Raw genomic sequence first — 20,006 nt, 5'->3', positions numbered from 1 at the left:
CTCATTTTAAATCGTTTGTATATTTATTTTATTTTATTTTATTTACTGATTAAAGAAGTGAATATTAGTGTATTGATATATTTTTTTATTTTTTGAAAATATTTAAATATGTTAAAAAATGAAAAGAACAAAAAAAACAAAAAAAAAATTAAAAAGTGAAATTTGTACTAGTAGGCACGCCCAACGGTCAAAACTGGACAGCACACTAGCACTACCCTTGAAGAAATAATGAGAAAAAAAATGGATTAAAGGCTGCGGTTTACACCCATATTGATTTATTTATTGAGAAAATAATTATGAAAAAAAGAAGTTTGTTGAAGTTCAGAGAGTGGATTAAAGGATTACCATTGAAAAACCCCAATAAAAATCGTAAAGAAGCATCTTAACAAAATGTTCTAATGCTTTTATTGGATATTTTCAATTTCACTATCTTCATGTTTTTATTTGGAGAAAGGAAAAATTTATTTATCAACCTTTTTATTATCATCTTCTCAACACCCCTTGATGTATCATTAAATGATGATAGGCCAACAAGTACAATAAAAAAATTAATTTCCAATCATTTAATGTCACATCATGAGATAATGAGAGAATGATAGTAAAATATATGATGAATAGCATTAGAAAGCCTAACATAACATTATAATTAATATCAAATTTGTCTTGATCTTTGATAGCAATAACCCATAGGCATAGGGATCATCGCTAGAAGTATATTTTTAAGTTATTCTTTTTTCAAATCGGTGTGTAGAGTATACCATTCATATAATTTAAATGATAAGATTTAATTCGTAAGATTCATCTTTATATCTTAAATTTGATATTCACAATCCAAAACATTTAAAATAAGTTTGAACCCATCTCAAAGTTTTCTTCTCCAATAATAATGTACCATTAAAAGTTATTCTCATTAGTAACTATTCACCATCTCACACCTCATATTTTACGAAAATCAGTTCCATACTCTATGAAAAATATTCTATACTCTATAAAAAAAAGTATAGGTGTAGGATACGAAAGTGAATAGTAATTAATATATAGTAAATTCCATGTACCTTACCATGCTCTTAAAGTTGCCCTTTTTTAGGGAAGCAATGTCACACATATATTGCCACAAATGAAAATGTAGATTTGACCCTTTCAACTGGCAATAAATTAACTATGGGTTGTGACAACTGTAAGTTTTGGCCAACTTCCCAAAAACATTTTACAAATTGCCAAATTCCCAATAACATTTTACAGATCATGTAGAGGAATTGGAATACCATTAATTGCATGTTAGATTTGCCAAAAAAAGCGCACACTCTAGAAGCCTTAATTTTTCTATCAATAGATAGATCCATTTCAATATTTCAAAGGTATTGGTATGGTTGTAAGCAATTCATAGAAAAAGTCTTAACACTGCAAACGATGAAACTGGATAAGTACAGAACATGGAGCCACCAATGAATATGTATTTCCTAAGTTGGGAGGCCATTAAACAAGGATGCCCCCTTTTTTTTACATGAATAGTTGATAGATTAACAAAAAGATTACACAAAAGTAATTTCACAAAATGTCGTATTTTCATGTAATCCGTCAGATTTATTTTATAATAAAAGTAATTTTACAATCTGACAAATCACATCTAGTCATATCAATTTATAAGATTACTTTTGTGTAAATACTTTGTGGATACAATATTTTTTCTTTATATTTAGGTTGAAAGTTTGAAAACTTCCGAAGATGGAGAAATGGGAGTCGGAAATGGCCAGTAAACTTGCAAACAAGGGATATTGAGTTTCTCGAGGTATCTAGGCAACATCACATTAGCTCTATACGTTCCAAATTTGAGGCTAACACATCAATAACATGCACAAAGAGTTGAATTCATTAGTTGAAGGTGCCTTTTCTTTTTCTTCTCTCTCTCTCTCGATTATGAACAAAAAGAAGACTGGTTCCGTGAGAAAATGGGCATCCAACAGAACTCGAACGTTATAATGACAGGTCGACCCAGAACATACTTTCAGAACAAGCCACAACGGCTAGGTCTGGTTCATTTGTTTTGAAAAACTGCATCCTCATTATCAGGGATTTTTTTTTTTTTTTTTCTTGCAGTGGCTCCAACAAGTTTTGGTTCGAGGTTTGATGGTAATTTAAAGGTGGTTTTGGAGGGGCCCGCAATTGGCATTGATTCTAAGGAGGAGATGATGATAGAGTCTCGCTTGTTTTCTCAGATAAGATAAGATGAATTGAGGTAAAAATTAAAAATGAGATAAAATATTATTAAAATATATTTTTTTAATATTATTTTTATTTTAAGATTTAAAAAAGTTAAATTATTTATTTTATTTTGTGTTAAAATTTGAAAAAATTGTAATGATTAGATAAAATGAATTGAAAAAAATTATGATAGCAAACGAGGTCTGGTTCTAGTAATGTGCGGCAATAACTCAATTTATTTATAGTAATTGAGGGAGGGAGGATGACTCAATTTCAAACCCAACCCTAAGTGTTGGCTCAAGTGATAAAAGCATTAGCCTTGCTTTCTCCATGTCTAAAGTTCGAATTATCTTGAGTGCAAGCAACTTTGTTCTTAGACAACCCGTGGCAATAAAAGAACAAATTTCAAACCCGTGGATTTTGCTTGAAATGGGCCACTAATAATTAAAACAAGAATAAATATAGATAGAAGCCACTATTAGTAATATCCATTTTGCACACATGATGTGGCATCATCTAGACCACACATCTCCCCAAGTGAGTGTTGGGAACAAGCAACTAGAAATAGCTACGCAGTGAGTGCAAAGTGTGTACTGCTATAGTGGCTTCTCTCTAGCATTACTCTTAAAACAATAGGCATGTGAATGTCCAAGATACCCTATATTTTACACAATGGATATTATCCACTTGAAGGAAAATGCAACTCTCACCAAAGTGGCTACCGAAAATTCTCACTGATTATTGTTGTGTTTTTTTTTTTTTGGCTTAATGATTAAAGTAGTGATTTTTATTTATTTATTAAAAATGTTTAAGGGGTTTAAAAAAAAGAGAAAAAAAAAAAAAAAAAAAACCTGTCGGGGAGGAAGGGAGGGAGGGAGAGACACGGTATAACAAATGAGATAACTATAATATAAGCAACAGATGCAAGCGACCGATTCACCTCCAACAAGTTCATGGGCTCATGAGGAATGACACAGAAGTTCAGCAACACCATACATGTTCATAGAAGACAGATAACACAAAGAAGGATGAAACTAACACATATGGTCATTTAAGGAGGGTCTTGACTATCGATTTGACATTGAGTTTCTTGAGATCTGTATATGACTGTCCACAGCCAACAAACATGACCGGGGCACCAGATATGTAAACCATTGAAAGTGCAGCTCCAACCTACAACATGAATTTCAATCCATACATCAGACTTAACCACTAAACATGATGGAGGCAATCAAGCCATCCAAAGTTCCATAACTCCATTTCGTGTGAAGAGTATCTACCTTATCATCAATAGTATCAAATTTAGTGAGCAAGATCCCATCTATCAATCTTGGATTGGGTGAAGGCGAAAGGTCCGCTAATTTCTGCAAGCACAAAGAAGCATACATGACAATAACTAAGTTAGAGGATATAATAGGAGCAAATAATCTGGAAAAGAAAATAAAAAGTTGGCAGAATAGAAGACCATCCTAAACATGAAAATTAAACCTGATTAAACTTTGAAAGTTGATCAACGGCATCATTTCCAACCAGTGCCTCTCCAACAAACAAGACCAGATCTGGATTGTTAAGGTAAATAAGCTTTGAGAGTGCTCTCATCAATGGTTCATTATCCTGAAAAGTAAAGCATCAAAGGTTCATCATTAGTACATGTATCAAAGGTAGACAGCGGGGTAAGAACAGACATGTACTAATAATAAGGTTCATTACTAGCACATGAAGCTGATAACTATAAAATATTTAAGCGATAATCCTAGATAAGTGTGATACCTGCATTCGACCAGCTGTGTCAACGAGAACCACATCAGAACCATTGTGTGTTGCCTCCTGGATTGCTTCTTTTGCTACAATTGCAGGATCTTTCTCATACCCCTTCTCAAATATAGGGACCTTAAAAAGGAAAATATAAAAAATTCAGTTATCACCATCCAGGTTGTATTACTTGTACAATTATAGCAGAAACAAAAACCCTTTCCAATTAAAGAAGCCAGATATCTGATAACCATTGGCTGAAACATCAAATGTCATACCTGGAGCCTTCGTGCATGAGTCCGCAGCTGCTCAACAGCTCCAGATCGGAATGTGTCACAAGCAGCCATCATGACACCGACCTGATGCTGCAGAAGCCAGTAGGCAACCTGCAAAGTGAGTTTTGAGAGAAACTCTGATCAAAAGTCATTCCATATAATGTGTCGTCAACAGGACCAATGTATGTATATACCAAAAAAAAAGCATCATCTACTACAGACAACTAGGGATTAAGCTTAATCTTAACTAGCACTAAATGTTTTTATTTTCTTTTAAATAATTCAGATAAATCTCCCAGCTCCATTTACCATTTCAAAAAAAGGATGGCTTTACCTTTGCTAGATTGGTAGATTTCCCAACTCCGTTAACACCGACAAAAACAACGACATAAGGCTTCCCTTGTTCCTTTGCAGCATGCACGTCCCTCAATATGTCAATAGAGCGCCTAGGAGTTAAAATACGTACAAGAGCTTCTTCCATTGCAGCCTGCAGTCATTGGTTCAAGCCCATGATATTAATCTTGTTACAGATGACCACAAGCAAATGGGTAAGATAAGAAAAAGTGATGGACTCACAAACCTGCACTGTCGAAGATATCCTTGTGAATGAAGCCAGCTTTTTCCCTTCAAGACTTGCTGCCACTGATTCACAGAGTTTCTCTGCTATCTCCTCAGCCTATAAGTGTCAGAACATGGAACTCTAAGTAGCAGGCATAGTGCGATTGAGAAGTACATAAAAAATAGACATGAAACTCAGGTAGATCATTGAAGCTGAAAGAGAACCATACCACATTCTTGGTCATAAGCCTATCCTTGAGAGCTCTCAAAGCTGGTTCCAGGTCTGACTTCTCCAAATTTGCTTTGCCCGCAATACTGAGGATAGAAAAGTGAATAAATTAATGAAGCATGTATTTGATAATTTCAATGAAAATGAAAATGGTAAGACAACAGTGCAACAGATTTGTGCTAAAGACCTAAAGCTGACAGTTGATCCATGGGTTCTTTTAAAATACAAAAGCAAAGAGCAAAATTACAGCCATCAACAAGATAAACCTTAACAAAGACTCCTCAAAAACTCCAAGATTTGAAAAGGGAAAAAAGAGATAAGTAAATGAAAAAAATAAAACAATTAATTCCCTCGATATATCAACGAAAACTTTATTTATTTTACTGATTAACTGTAGGAAGGAGAGGAAGGGGAGGTTGAACTCCTCAGGGGTAACATAGGCATTTAAACTTGATTAAGGGTCAATGGAGCAATCTGAATCGGGAAAAAAAAAAAAAAAAGTAGATTCACAGGAAGTACATTAAGTGATCTATAAACATATATAAATAATTGCCCAAATATCACTTTCAATAGTCAAAACAAAAACTCCTGGATGTGATCAACCAGTATGTATTTATTTTTCAGGAGACAAAAAATCACGGAGAAAATAGAAAGATCCTTCTCCTAAGTATGGCTGAAGCTGCAGAGCACAAACTTGAAGAACAAAATTACAGAGACACTCTAACTTAAGGTCATAAATGCATAAAAATAACCAAGGGACTGAAAATAAACTAACCTTTGAAACATTGATGAAAACCATCCCTTCTTCTTAGTTTCAGGCTTGCTGTCCTTCCCCACTTCCTCATCTTCTTCACCCTCGCTTTCACTGCTGAATATCTCTTCCTTGTCCATCATACTTTCACCATGATCTGCTGCAACAACCTCTATATTGTCTCCATTCTCACCCACAGAATCTGTAAAATCCAGTTTTGCCTGAGGGGGTGAATCGTCCCAAACTCTGTTCTTTTTTGTTATCTTTTTCTTTGGCTCTGCCTTGGAGGAGCCCTTGCTAACAGCAGGTTCAGTTTTCTTCCCACCTTTAGCTCTGAGCTTTTGAAGCTTATTTACATCAAAAGCCCCAGCATTCGAACTCCCATTTTCTATACCATTAGCACGACCATTAAACTTAGACTCTTCATTATGAACATAATTACCATTGGAGTGCCCATTCTCCAATTTACGGCCCTTCCTATTATCACCGTCTTCACTATCATTGGAGGAATTACTTTCACTGCTTTTTTTGTTAGTCACTCCTTCAAATCCAGCCTTTTGCATATATCCTTGCTTCTTACTATTATTTAGAGACTTGCCCACCACCTGCTTTGATCTCTTCAAATCCTCAGCCCGAGCCTCAGCCTCCTTTTTCAGTTGCCTAAAAGTTTCATCGAAATCACTATAGGCCATCCGTTTCGGATCATAAATTTGAGAAAACTCATGTTTCACCATTGCAAGCAGATCGTCCACATACAGCAGATGGAGAATCCGCTGATATACGGCGACAAATACAAGGCCAAGCTCATTATGGAAGGTCCATTTGAGTGTGTAAGCGGCACCTGGGGCATCATAGTTGTATGATGCTGCACCGGATCGCTCTTCCAAGAGACAAGACCGGATCAAGGTGTCGATTGGTGATCCCTTAAGAGCATTTCCGAGCTCTTTACATGTCCAGAGGATTAATCCTCCTCGAGTAAATATCAGTAACTGCTCTAACATCTCCTATACTCGTATATACCTACAATCAAATCCAAAAACGCACAAGACTATGAGACCCAGGAATTCAAATATGTATTGGAAAGAAAGGAGATAAGGGGGAAAAAAAACTATCAAAAGCTAAAGGAGAACACAAATTTAAATTTATATTTAATATCTTCTTTTTTTCTTTCCCAGATTTTTGATCGAAGAAACATCTCCTCTAAGCATGCCAAACAGAATCACATATCTAAGATGAAGGATTCTCATATAACATGTATAACATGCCCAATATATATACATATCATAAGCCTGGCGTTAACGTTTCAATTTTTATGCTCTTTACCCATTTTTATAGGCAAACAACCTGAGACTTAAGGCGCTATTAATTAAATTCCTCCGCGAGAAATCAAAGTTCAGAGAGAGAGAGAGAGAGAGATCGGGGAGGCCATGAAAACCCCAATCGGCACCTGGTTCACAATTTGATTTCTTTTTCCCCTAGTTAAACGATCACGGAGTAAAACCCCATAACATCTACATGTATGCTTATAATCCCTAAGGCGAGATGAATTAAAATTCATAATTTACCAGAAACAGAAATCAGATTCATCAAATCAATATACCAAATAAAAGGAAAGTCGCCACAAAATCTGTGATAATTGGATCAATAAACTTTATTAAAAGTAGGGAATTTGAAGGAATCGGGAGAAGGGAAAGGAAATACCTGCGTTTCCTTGGGGGCCCTGAGAAACCTACAAACCAAAGGGGAAAAAAATAAACTAAAACAACCAGAGAGAGAGAGAGAGAGAGGAAAAGGGTATCATATAAACACGATGTGGGAAGGTTCCGCTATATATACGTCTGCTGTTTTTTTAAAATGTTCCGATGTAAAAGGTATGGGTGGGCGTCTGTCGGGACTTTGACTTGTTTCATTGTACGGTGAAAACCAGAAGGATTGTATAAAGTGAATTGTTACCTGCATAAAAAAAAAAATAATAATAATGTTAGATATTTGCGAAGTATGTAACGTTTAATTTTAAAAAAAAAAATAGAATTTATCATAAAAAATTAATTATTTTTATGTAAATCTCGTATTTATTTATTTTTTAAAAGGATTGAATGTCACTTTCGTGTTACATGACTATAAATATAATTTTTCAAAAAGAAATTACATAATTACATTAAGTCATATTAACTTATGAATTTATTTTTATATTATCTATTTGTAATTAAAAAATTGACAACAACTGCATTTCGCACGCATTGTTTTGCAGTTAAAAAACATAGTAACAAAAAGAAAGTTGGAAGTCTTCTTCAAGGCTACTGCGAGAGGAAGTTGAGTTTGGGTGGGACAAGGTCAATAATGGATGAAGAGTTGTATTTCCTTGACTGACGAGGAAACTGAAGATCTTCACATCAATGGTCGATACGTCTCTTTAAGGAGAGGAGAGTTTTGTTTGATTGCTGAAGTTATTTCTGATAAAATTATTTCTAGAGATTGTCATCCCACGGACAAACCATGAATAGAGTGGGGAGATTGAGAAGTCATCTCAATCTAAGGGCGTGCATCTGAATCCGGATTCAGATATCTAGTCATAACAGGATTCAGATCCAGATTTAAAAAATTGGGCGGTTATTTGTCGAAAATTTAATCCGGACAGATAATTGGATTCAATTCGGATATGCGAGTTAAATCCAGTTATAATCCGGTTTTTAATTTTTTTTAAAGACTTTACAACTTTAAAACATGCTTAAATTGCCGGATATCCGGGTTAAATCGGGTTATAATCTGATTAAATCATGCTTAAATTGTCTAGATTATTTTTTAAAAATAATTTAAACAATTTCTAAAATTAATTTATAAAAAATAAATTAAATAACAAAATAAATAAAAATACAAAATAGATAATATTGTTGTTACATTACAATGTAAAACATAAATTTACAAAGAACAAATTAAATAATAATACATCACAACTAATTAAACTAATACAAAACAATGCAAAATAAATAACATTGTTGAATATTTTCGAGATCATTCTGGTCGATTCTAGTATGCATTAGTCTTCATATCTTGAATCTGGAATTGAGGGAAAAAATTGATTTCTTTCACCTTGATCTGGTGATGACCAGTTTAGGAAATTTTCTGCTGGACTGAGTCTCTATAAACTGCCAACAACATCAATTACAACAAAAAAATAAAAACTATAATGATTAGAAACAATAAGTCAAAAAGAACAAGAGAGGAAAACTTGAAACAAAACCTCACAAAGACACTACAATTATTATTGTCTTACAACTTTAGTTCTTGGGTCTATATCAACAAACAAACGCAACCAAGCAGAAAAGATGATTGATTCTTCTACAGTTATTCGAGGAGATAATCAACAAAGATAATAGAAAATTAGGTTTCTTTCTGTTCATGAAATCTCACCGTATTCATCAAGTAGAGCATGTGAGACCATGTAGATATTCTCTAACCTCTCTGTTTGCTTGGATTTTTGCGTGTTCCTCCTGCATATCCACAACCCAAATTTAATACAAGAATGATACCAAATCGAGAGATCTACAAGAATACATTTAAGAGCAATATATATATATATATATATATATATATATATTTTATAAATATTCAGTTCTGATCGAGAGATCTACAATAATGATACCAAATTGATATATCATGAGTACTCATATGCACAATGGCAGAGCCATGAAATGTAAAAGGGCATGTTGATTTATGTGGTTTCTCTTTATATGAGTATGCACGCATTACTAAAAATATGTTCAAAAGTCTAAAGTAAAATATCATTACTGAATTCATTCGAAGTTGATCAAATTAATAAAAAAGCCCAACAATATTTCACAAATTATCCATCACAAAATAGTCAAGGTCAATACAGACTTACTTATCGTAGACATCCTTAATTTTTCCCTCTATCTCAGTTATCTCACCACCAAGAAAAAGCCTCCTCTTTCTTCTAGGAGTACTCTCAGATTCATGTTCCATGACTGGCTCATACTATAAATATTAAATGCACAAATGAGTTTCATATATGTAAAAAATTTTAAGCACAATATCAATTCCAATAAATTATTATAGAAATAAAGGGAATCTTAAGAAGAGAGTTAAGTTGAAGTTGAAGTTGAAGTTGCTTAAGTTGCTGAAGTTGAAGGAAGATGGTTATCTTAAACAGGAAAAAAATGTAAAGGTTAAGTTAAATGGATAAATTAGTAATAAAAAATAAAATTAACAAATAAAAGTGTTTACCTTCGATGTCAATGCCTTCTACATGCTCATTTACCTCCCAAGAACTAAGTGGCTCACATGTCAACCAATTTTGTGTGCATATTAGTACTTGGACAGTCTCCAGCGCTAATGAACTTGGTTATGGGTCTATTACACGTCCACTGGTGTTGAATACGGATTCGGATGCGATGGTGGAAATAAGGATGACCAATACATCACATGCGATCTCCGCAAGGAAGAGATATATAAATGAGTTCTTCTTCCACCAATCCAAAATATCAAACTCGGATACTTTTAGTTCAATCACATCAGATAAATACCTATCCATGTCTGAGTTAAGTACCGAACTGTTTTACTTCTCAAGATATTGATCTAAAGCTGTATCAAAATATCAGAGTTCAGGTCATCACCAATAATACTTGAGGAACTTTTATGGGCCATATTTGATCTTCCACTACCTAACCCATGAAATTTGTGGTATTGCTCAATCAAATGATTCATGAGCAATCTTACGTTGGCCTCAATTCTATCTCCATATTCATCCCCTTCAACATACCATCCTCACTCTCACCCATGTTGTTCAAAGTGTTCTCAATTATACAAATTTGTTGAAATAACAAATTAGAGGTCACATACAATGAGCCGAAAATTTTCAAAGTGGCATCATAAAAAACTTTTAGAAACTTAATAAAAATACGAGACAATTTTTTCAAATCAGAAAACAATAATAATATTAAAAAATAATATTATAATAATATTAAAAAATAATATTTTATTCAACTCATCTAAAAAATCATTTCTCATCTCTCAATCCAAACGGGGCCTTAAAATGAATAATTGTATTTAAAATCTTTTATACCATACACAATTCATGTGACATAATTTGATTTAAAAGATAAATTTTAAAATTTGAATGTTACAAATTAAATTATGACATGTAGATAATATATGATATAAATGCCTTTAAATAGCACTACTCTATTTTTATCGTAGAGTTTTGTTATAATATTCTACCATTAAAAAGTTATGTTTGTTTGATAAATATATAGCTAAAGTGCTATTAAAGTTAGTTATAGTGGATTTTTAGCGTAAATCTACAGCTTTAATTTAGTGCTTTTTAAAGTTAATTTTCTAAGGGAAGATTAATAAAAGTATTTAATTATGAGTTTTTTGAAAATCTAAATATCAATTTTATAAAAATTGAGACGTTGAATTATTATAACGTGAAAACTCATGACTATCTCATCTCATCTCACATAATTATTATAATTTTCTCAAACTTTTATATAAAATATAATATATAATTCAACTTTTTTAAATTTTAAAATAATAATAATATTAAAAAATTATATTATAATAATATTTTATTAAATTTTCAACAAAATATCTAATTTTTTCTGTAACCAAATGAGGCAATTTTACAATTGAACTCTAATTGTTATGTTATAATGCAAAAAGCAAAACATTATAATCCAAGATATTGGAGGCAAAACCTGACTTATTAGATGTTTGCAAATAGAACTCGAGAGCACTAACATTAGTTTTTCTGTATGCATCTTCAAAATCATATCTTTTGAATATTGATTTTACATATAAAGAAAAACTCATACATTAGATTATGTATTTTTGGACCAAATAATAAAAAAATATTTTTATTTTTTATTTTTTTCCTAAAATTATTATTTTTATATATTTTGCAATTAGCAACCACAGTAAATTCTATTATTTAACCTGTGCTCAAAAATACCAATTTCATATATCCAAATATTACCAATTTCATATATTAAAATGAGCAATTTTATCAATAAATATTAACATGTGCTAAAAATACTTTGTATCATCAACTTAATATAAATTTTATGCTTTAAGAGCTGCTATTGAAATGGGTAGGAGAGAGAAAAAAATAGTAAAATAATATTTGGAGAGTGAATAGTATTTCTTCAAATTTTAAATATGCATAATTTATTACAGATTAATTTAGAAAGATATTATGCAAATATGAAGATAACATGAAAATATATAAACCATTGCCAATGTTCCTAGTATAAGGAACAGACAGGCACCAACGGGGAAGGGAGCAAAAATGGGTAGAAAAGACAAGAAAAGGAAGGCAAAGATAGAGGCAATGGTTTCTTCCTCTAGCTGCGTTTCTTTTTCTTGAACATCTCATTCTTTCTCTATGTCAAACCCTGTAATAGAGAGCTAAAAATGAGAGCCCAAAGTTTGGATTTACATCTATTTCATACTACAATTTTTTTTCCAAAGTCCCATACAAACATATATATAGACGTAATCCATGGTGCCGAACAAGCAAGAGTGAAAATCACAACCACCAGCACCACTATTCATGATCCATGAGTATTCATCCAACTAACCATTGATTAGTATACTTCTCATGTAAATCCAAATCTTCCTTTGTTTCTTTGACACCCGAGGTTGAAGAACACCTCTCTTGTTGTGGGTACGAGGTGTATTTAAAGTTGTAATCATCATCATCATCATGGGCCTCTTCGATAGTCGAATAGCATCGATCAAATCTCCTGAATTTCCAATTTTCTCATGATCAGGTACATTCAAATTGACATCATCATCATCTTCTTCCTCATGAGCACATTTGGATGATGTTTAATTCTCTCATCATGCTTGTCATGTACCAGATGAACTCCATAACTTTTAAGGATCACTGAATCTATAGTAGGAGGATACTCAAGTACTATCAAATCATTCATCTCCATTCCAACATATTCTCCATTGTAGTACTCTAACCATACATGATCCCTTGAAGAAACTATTCTTTCTCCAACCATTCTCTCTCTGCAACACTTTGGATTCCATGCAGTGAACTAAGAGTGCAGAACACAACATGGAAATCACTTTCCACATGATCATGAGGAAGGGGTCTTTCCCGAGAGATCGTGGGATTTTGCCCAATAACAGCACATAAAGCAATTCTAGTACTGATCCCATCAAAACTAACATCTATTTTACATGATTTACCATTTGAAGTCTGATCCTTACCATGGCTGAACTAGTCTGGAATCCTATTTCCTGGAAATATAATGCCACAGTTCTTAAGATGTCCCTGCCAAAAAAATATAACAAATTTTCGGCATGAGCAAATTTATACAAAGGAGAGAGAGATCAGAGAGACACAAGCAGAGATCAAAGTCGTTACCTCAACAAATGAAGAACTTGGCACAGAATTCTCTGCTACATTCACAAGCATTTTGTGACATCCTGACAAGCCAATCCAACACAGATCTCGCAAGTTGCTTGTATTGAATACCAGTCTTTTCGACATTTCTGGAAAAATCTCAAATGATATGCATCCACTAGCATGTACCTTTTTTTTTTTTTATATTTGGTGGGAGTTCTAGGATTCCTTTAAGTTTCTTGCAATCCTCCAAGATCAGGATATTCAAAGCATCAAATGTTCTTACGGTTGTTGGCAGGCTAACAATATCAGTCCCTGCAAGATCTAATTCTTGCAACGTGGAATTACAATTAAGTGTTACAAAGAAATCCAATTTTGATATGGCAGAGTTCTTAAAGATTGAAAATTTCTAGTGCTGGAAAAACTATTGAGGAAGATGGAGTAAGATTTGAACAATCATAGGCATAAAGTTCCTTTAGGTGCTTAAAACTAAAACATACTGCTTGGTAAATGCATAAGATCTTTACAGCCTCCAAAATTCAAAATGCGAAGCCCACTGAGGTTCCCAACAGATGGAGGCAGTTCTTTTATGGCAGTGTCCTTCAGTGTCAAGCCATTCTAGAGATTTCAAATTGAGGCTTCTTGGAAAACTGATCTTAAGGCTACAACATCCATCCAAACGCAAACAACTAAGCTTATTAAGGAATCCAACAGAATTATGAACCTCCACTAAATTTTCACAACCATAAAGAGTCAGTTCCTTTAAATTTGGACCCCTTGAAAGATCTGGGATTTACAATTATAGAATTCCATAACTGTTAAGTTTTGAGAACCCTGTTAAAAAAAAAAAAAGAAGAAAAATATATTAGCTTGAAGGAAGTCTATAGAGGCTCCTTAGTTGAGAAATGCTAGAGGGTTTTCACAAATCTGAAATTTGCACGCCCAAAAGGACCCCTCTTGTGTTGAGGGTACATAATGGACTCCCTGATGCCATCATCTTCATCCTCCTGATGCCTCTTAGAAAGTTGAATACCATCGACTAAATCCGACTCAAGAGTTTTCAATCTCTTCATTGGGTACATCCAAATGCACATCAACATTCTCATGGAGTAGAGCTGGATCATGATCTTTCACATTCTCTTCATGCTTGTGTACTAGATGGACTCCACAACTTTTGAAGAACACCAGTTCATCTAAATATCTATAGAACTTTACTTGCATATTGTCCTCCTTTGGCTTAAAAGATTCTAGAACGACATACTCTAGCCATACATGATCTGATCCCATTAAATCAACCACTCTTTCTTGGACTTCATTATCATTGATCTTAACACCAATAGAATGAAGCGGCCTTTCCCGGCCAATCAAAATATTGGGTCCAATAATAGCACATAGAACAATTCCCACGACCTCATCCATGTACAGAAGTCCATTAATATCCATTTCACAAGAATTAATATTTGAAGTCTCTTTACGATGGCTGAACCAGTCCGGGATCCTATTTCCTGGAAGTATTATGCCGCCTAAAAGGTCCTTAAATTGACCCTGTTAACAAATATCATAAGCTTTTCAGCAGTACAACCTACACACCAAGGGGCACAAGAAAATGTTTGAGAGAGAGAGAGAGAGAAAGAGAGAGACATACCTTACCCATTAAAGGATCTACCACATGATTCCCTATGTTCACAAGCATTTTATGGCATCCACACAAGTCAATACATTCTAGTGCTTTTAAGTTGCATGCATTGAATTGAAATTTCTGTGATGCTTCAGGAAAAATTTCCAATGACAGACACCCACTAGCATCTACCTCCTTGATATTTGGTGGAAGTTCTACAATTTCTTGAAGTTGTTTGCAATCTTGCAATATAAGGCAGTTCAATCCAATAAATCTTTTTATGCTTGGAGGAAGGCTCACAATATCAGATCCCGAGAAATCTAAATCTTGTAATGTGGAAGAGCAGTTAAATAGCTTAAACAAATTCGATTCTGATAGGACACACTTCCCAAGATTCAAAAATTGCAATGCCAGAAACACTGTTGAGGAACAATCATCATTAGAAACGCTTGAATTCTTTGGAGTTTGCAAAGAGAGTAGTTTTACACCTGATAAAATTTCTGATCCCTTTGTGGACACAAAAGAGGGTATGGATTGTCTTTTATTCCTCACCTTCAATAGGAAACGATCCTTGAAGGAAAGAGACCTTAGATTTTGCAACTGAAGAATGGAACTTGGTAGATTCAAAAGACTTTTGCACCCATCTAGACATAAATCTTCAAGGCCAGTGATGTATCCAATGGATGAAGGCAATTCTTTTATAGCAGTGTAGGCTCTAATGAAATGGAACTCAAAAAATGCATTTCACACTCAATTTCAGGAAAGTTCTGAAGGCTTAAGCAATCTCTAATGTCAAGCCATTCTAGAGATCTCAACTTGAGGCTTCTTGGTAAAGTGATTAGGTTAGAGCACTTGGAAAATGACAAATGGGTAAGTTTATTCAGGTAGCCAACAGAATCATGAACCTCAACTAAACTTTCACAACTAGAAAGAGTTAATTTCTCAAGACTTGGGATCCTTGAAATATCAGGGATTTTTGTTAGGAACTTACAATCAGATAATTCCATGATCTTCATGTTTTGGAAATTCTGTAAGGAAAAGGGGTATAAATTAGCTTCAAAGTGGTTTACATAAAAATTTAGAGGATAAGAACATCGATAATAAGATTGATTGTACCTCGAATACCTCCTTCAATTCTTTGAAAAGGCTATTACTGACCCTAAAAACAGAGAGTTTCTTTCCATGAAAATTGGACGGCAAAGCTTGTAACGGATATTCAGGCCAATCAAGCAATCTTAACTTGTTAGAGAGATAATTAGGCCCTTCAGAAAAACATGCATTACGATTTATAAAGAGCCGGAGCCTTTTCATCTTCGTGAAGGCTTTGGAACTCAAGTGTATCAAGTCTCATTCAGGCAACTCCACCAATATGCCTTCAATTTTGTTTGTTCCCTAGTAAGACAAAATAAAAGCTAACAAAATCAAAACATTTAACTTCTCCATCCTTTCATCATGTGCTAGAAACTATTGTTTTGTTTATATATAGAAACATAGAGTTAAACAGTTTGTATATTTTTTCTTTTTCTTTCACTATTTTCACAAAAGGAAAACTGTTTTTATTATTGGCATGTACCAAAGTAAGACTACTTCCAAAATGGTAGTATATATATATACAAGAATGAATGTCTATAGATATACACACAACCAGTAGATGTTTCTAGTTAGCTTCTCTTGTGGAAAGGAAACAATTTTAAACTTTTTTTTTTTAAGAGAAGAGTTAAACTCTTATCGTGTTTTCTTCTAGTACATAGCGAACATCTTCATGAAACCAAAACCTACTACGTCTGCCAGGTTCTTTGGGTGATCCTTGACGAACAATTTCTCTACCCATTTCTTGTATCAAGTCATGCATCACCAATCTGTTATTCTATTCAATAGTTATAAGAGACTTATCTGTAAGAACTCTGATCCCAATATCAGGGAAAAACCCACAACTGTCTAATATTTTAATGACATAATCTGCATCCTCACCTTTGAAAAAACATGCAAAGTCAAGAAAGATATCCTTCTCATTGTCATCCAGATCATCATAACTGATTCTAAGTATGTTGTGTATATTTTTGTTAGGAAGCCTTTTGCACTTATCTAATGCACTTTTCCATTCAACTAAACTTTCACAACTAGAAAGAGTTAATTTCTCAAGACCTGGGATCCTTGAAATATCAGGGATTTTTGTTAGGAACTTACAATCAGATAATTCCATGATCTTCAAGTTTTGGAAATTCTGTAAAGAAAAAGGGGTATAAATTAGCTTCAAAGTGGTTTACATCAAAATTTAGGGGATAAGAACATCGATAATAAGATTGAATGTACCTCGAATACCTCCTTCAATTCCTTGAAAAGGCTATTGCTGATCCTAAAAACAGAGAGTTTCTTTCCATGAAAATTGGATGGCAAAGCTTGTAACGGATATTCAGGCCAATCAATCTTAACTCGTTAGAGAGATAATTAGGCCCTTCAGAAAAACATGCATTACGATTTATAAAGAGCCGGAGCCTTTTCATCTTCGTGAAGGCTTTGGAACTCAAGTGTATCAAGTCGCGTTCAGGCAACTCCACCAATATGCCTTCAATTTTGTTTGTTCCCTAGTAAGACAAAATAAAAGCTAACAAAATCAAAACATTTAACTTCTCCATCCTTTCATCATGTGCTTGAAACTATTGTTTTGTTTATATACAGAAACATAAAGTTAAACAGTTTGTATTTTTTTTCTTTTTCTTTTCCTATTTTCACAAAGGGAATATTGTTTTTATTATTGGCATGTACCAAACTCCAAAGTAAGATTACTTCCAAAATGGCAGTATATATATACAAGAATGAATGTCTATAGATATACACACAACCAGTAGATTTTTCTAGTAAGCTTCTCTTGTGGAAAGGAAACAATTTTAAACTTTTTTTTTTAAGAGAAGAGTTAAACTCTTACCGTGTTTTCTTCTAGTACATAGCAAACATCTTCATGAAACCATAACCTACTATGTCTGCCAGGTTCTTTGGGTGATTCTTGACGAACAATTTCTCTACCCATTTCTTGTATCAAGTCATACATCACCAATCGGTTATTCTCTTCAATAGTTACAAGAGACTTATCAGTAAGAACTCTGATCCCAATATCAGGGAAAAACCCACAACTGTCTAATATTTTAACGACATAATCTGCATCCTCACCTTTGAAAAAACATGCAATGTCAAGAAAAATATCCTTCTCATTGTCATCCAGATCATCATAACTGATTCTAAGTATGTTGTGTATATTTTTGTTAGGAAGCCTTTTGCACTTATCTAATGCACTTTTCCATTCATGCAAACTTCTACCATATAGATTTGAGCCAAGCACTACTAAAGCCAGTGGAAGGCCTCTAGCACAACGCAATGCATGCTCTGAGAGTTGTACAAACCCATCAATGGGCTTGTCTTTTTTGAAGGCATGCCAACTGAAGAGCTGAAGAGCTTCATCGTGATCCATTTCCTTCACCTTGTATGTTAAATCAACTTTATGTTTGGTTAGTAAATGTTTATCTCTTGTTGTTATGATGATTCTACTTCCCAAACCAAACCAACCACTTTCTCCAGATAATGCTTCTAACTGGGCCAACTGATCTACATCATCAAGAACTAAAAGAATCCTTTTACAGCAAAGCCTCTCTTTTATGATGTTGATTCCTCTATCAACATTGTCAACCTTCAAACTTGAGTCTCCTAAGATGTCATAAAGAAGCTTCTCTTGTAATTGGACAAGACCGCACTCCCTCTTTGAAGTTTCTCTTACATTTGCAAGAAAACAACTATCTTCAAATTGATAAGCATTCAAGTTATAGATTGCTTTGGTAATTGTTGTCTTGCCAATTCCACCAACTCCAAAGACTCCTATCATGCGTATGTCATTCATCCCAACACTTAGAAGCATATTGATGGCATGTACACGAGATTCTACTCCAATCGGATGCTTGGCAACATTCAAGTATGTACAATTTACTATTCTTGTGATTGCTTGAGCAATTTCTTGAATAAATTTGGATTCATTCCTACCAATACCAAAACATCAAATGAATAACACTTATGAAAAGAAATAAGAACATGATCTAGTGTCATCTTTTCTCCAATAATAGATGACAATGGTAGTCTTATATGCGCTATTAAACTTCACTTTGTTGACGCCTCCACAAGAAAATGTGAATAGATGAAAGGCAAAACAAAAAAGACAGGAAAAAAAACAGAGAAGAGGAAACTTAGACCCCCCGATCCAGGATGAAGGATGGATTTGTCTCAGAATTTGAATCGAATTAATCTCTTTTTAACTTCCTGCTCTCTAGTCCAAGAGCGGACATGCATTGTATGAATGCATGGTGTGAAATTGAACAGAATATGTAAATTTCTTGTGTGAGAGACAAGAATGGTTAGAAGTACCCGTTCCCTTCTAACTGCCACCTTGACAAATTGGCCACTTCTTTTACGCATGCCTTCCACCTCTGCACTCTCGCACTATCTTTGAACCTTTCTTCAAGTTTCGCCAATGCTTCTCCAGAACTCTTTGTCTGATGTCGTCCTTCCGATGGATTTACGTTATAAAATACTGGTAAAACCATTTGCTATTTTGTTTTTCTACACTCTAGAATCTTCGTTAACTCATCCAGGCACCAAGTGGATGATGCATAGTTTTTGGAGAGTACAGTTATTGAAATTCTTGACTCTTCAATGGCTCTAAGAAGTGCTTGTGAAATTTCCTCTCCTCTTCTAAGCTTATCATCAATGTAGGTGATCACACCCTTTCGATGCAAAGCATTGTGTAGACGGGCAATAAAATTATTGCAGGTATCTTCACCTCTAAAGCTAATGAACACATCGTAAGTCTGCTGAGGACTTAAAGAAGCAGAACTAGGGAAAGAGGAAGAGGAAGAGCCACCATGGAAAGCCATTGAAGTAGTCCTCGTAGAACAACTTGGTCATACTAGTTAGTAATATATATACAAAAACGCAGCAACTTCCTTTCAAAGAAAACTAATTGGAATAAATCACACACAGCATCTTTTGTAAAGCAAAAAAGCAAATGTCTTGGAATAAATCACCCACATAACCTTTTATAAAGCAGATGCTTTTGAAAAGCCTAATAGAAGATGTCTTGGAATACATCAACAGAACCTTTTACAAAGCAGATGCTTTTGAAAAGCATAAAAGCAGATGTCTTGGAATAAATTACACATAAAAAGTAATTTAATTAGATGCTTGGTTTTAGTACTTTGTCA

At 33.9% G+C, this 20,006-nt stretch overlaps 2 protein-coding genes across 6 annotated transcripts; both read right to left on the bottom strand.

Moving 5' to 3' along the window:
• Positions 1-3,090: 3,090 nt before the first annotated feature.
• Positions 3,091-7,590, bottom strand: LOC109020615 (signal recognition particle receptor subunit alpha homolog). The gene is made up of 10 exons (XM_019003119.2): positions 7,469-7,590; positions 5,792-6,787; positions 5,018-5,102; positions 4,810-4,905; positions 4,564-4,716; positions 4,233-4,340; positions 3,973-4,092; positions 3,691-3,816; positions 3,483-3,566; positions 3,091-3,375 (listed from the first exon to the last, which is right to left on the bottom strand). The coding sequence occupies exons 2-10, from the start codon at positions 6,766-6,768 to the stop codon at positions 3,250-3,252; spliced, it is 1,875 nt and encodes a 624-aa protein (XP_018858664.2). The 5' UTR covers positions 6,769-6,787; positions 7,469-7,590; the 3' UTR covers positions 3,091-3,249.
• Positions 7,591-13,335: 5,745 nt separating this feature from the next.
• Positions 13,336-19,727, bottom strand: LOC108979782 (disease resistance protein RUN1-like). 5 transcript variants are annotated; one of them, XM_035691190.1, is made up of 7 exons: positions 19,171-19,727; positions 17,690-18,788; positions 17,077-17,348; positions 16,951-16,987; positions 15,880-16,155; positions 14,791-15,791; positions 13,336-14,690 (listed from the first exon to the last, which is right to left on the bottom strand). In XM_035691190.1, exons 1-3 carry the CDS (start codon positions 19,347-19,349, stop codon positions 17,091-17,093), a joined length of 1,536 nt encoding a protein of 511 aa, XP_035547083.1. In that variant the 5' UTR covers positions 19,350-19,727; the 3' UTR covers positions 13,336-14,690; positions 14,791-15,791; positions 15,880-16,155; positions 16,951-16,987; positions 17,077-17,090. The 5 variants fall into 5 exon arrangements, with proteins under 5 accessions (XP_035547083.1, XP_035547084.1, XP_035547085.1 ...); XM_035691191.1 differs by having other exon boundaries at positions 13,336-15,363; positions 15,404-15,791; XM_035691192.1 differs by having other exon boundaries at positions 15,755-15,791.
• Positions 19,728-20,006: the final 279 nt, after the last annotated feature.

The sequence above is a fragment of the Juglans regia genome, chromosome 6 (genome assembly GCF_001411555.2).
Source record: "Juglans regia cultivar Chandler chromosome 6, Walnut 2.0, whole genome shotgun sequence".
Classification (NCBI taxonomy): Eukaryota; Viridiplantae; Streptophyta; class Magnoliopsida; order Fagales; family Juglandaceae; genus Juglans; species Juglans regia.
This window is presented reverse-complemented; position numbering and strand designations above follow the sequence as displayed.

Excerpts from the sequence above, each read along its gene's own strand:
- LOC109020615 (XM_019003119.2), bottom strand. The coding sequence starts at position 6,768 with ATGTTAGAGCAGTTACTGATATTTACTCGAGGAGGATTAATCCTCTGG. Across the intron at positions 3,817-3,972 it reads ACACAGCTGGTCGAATGCAG|GATAATGAACCATTGATGAG; the intron begins GTATCACACTTA and ends TTTACTTTTCAG. Across the intron at positions 3,376-3,482 it reads TTGATACTATTGATGATAAG|GTTGGAGCTGCACTTTCAAT; the intron begins GTAGATACTCTT and ends TTCATGTTGTAG.
- LOC108979782 (XM_035691189.1), bottom strand. The coding sequence starts at position 19,349 with ATGGTTTTACCAGTATTTTATAACGTAAATCCATCGGAAGGACGACAT. Across the intron at positions 18,789-19,170 it reads TGGCAGTTAGAAGGGAACGG|GAATGAATCCAAATTTATTC; the intron begins GTACTTCTAACC and ends TGGTATTGGTAG. Across the intron at positions 17,349-17,689 it reads ATGTACTAGAAGAAAACACG|GGAACAAACAAAATTGAAGG; the intron begins GTAAGAGTTTAA and ends TTGTCTTACTAG.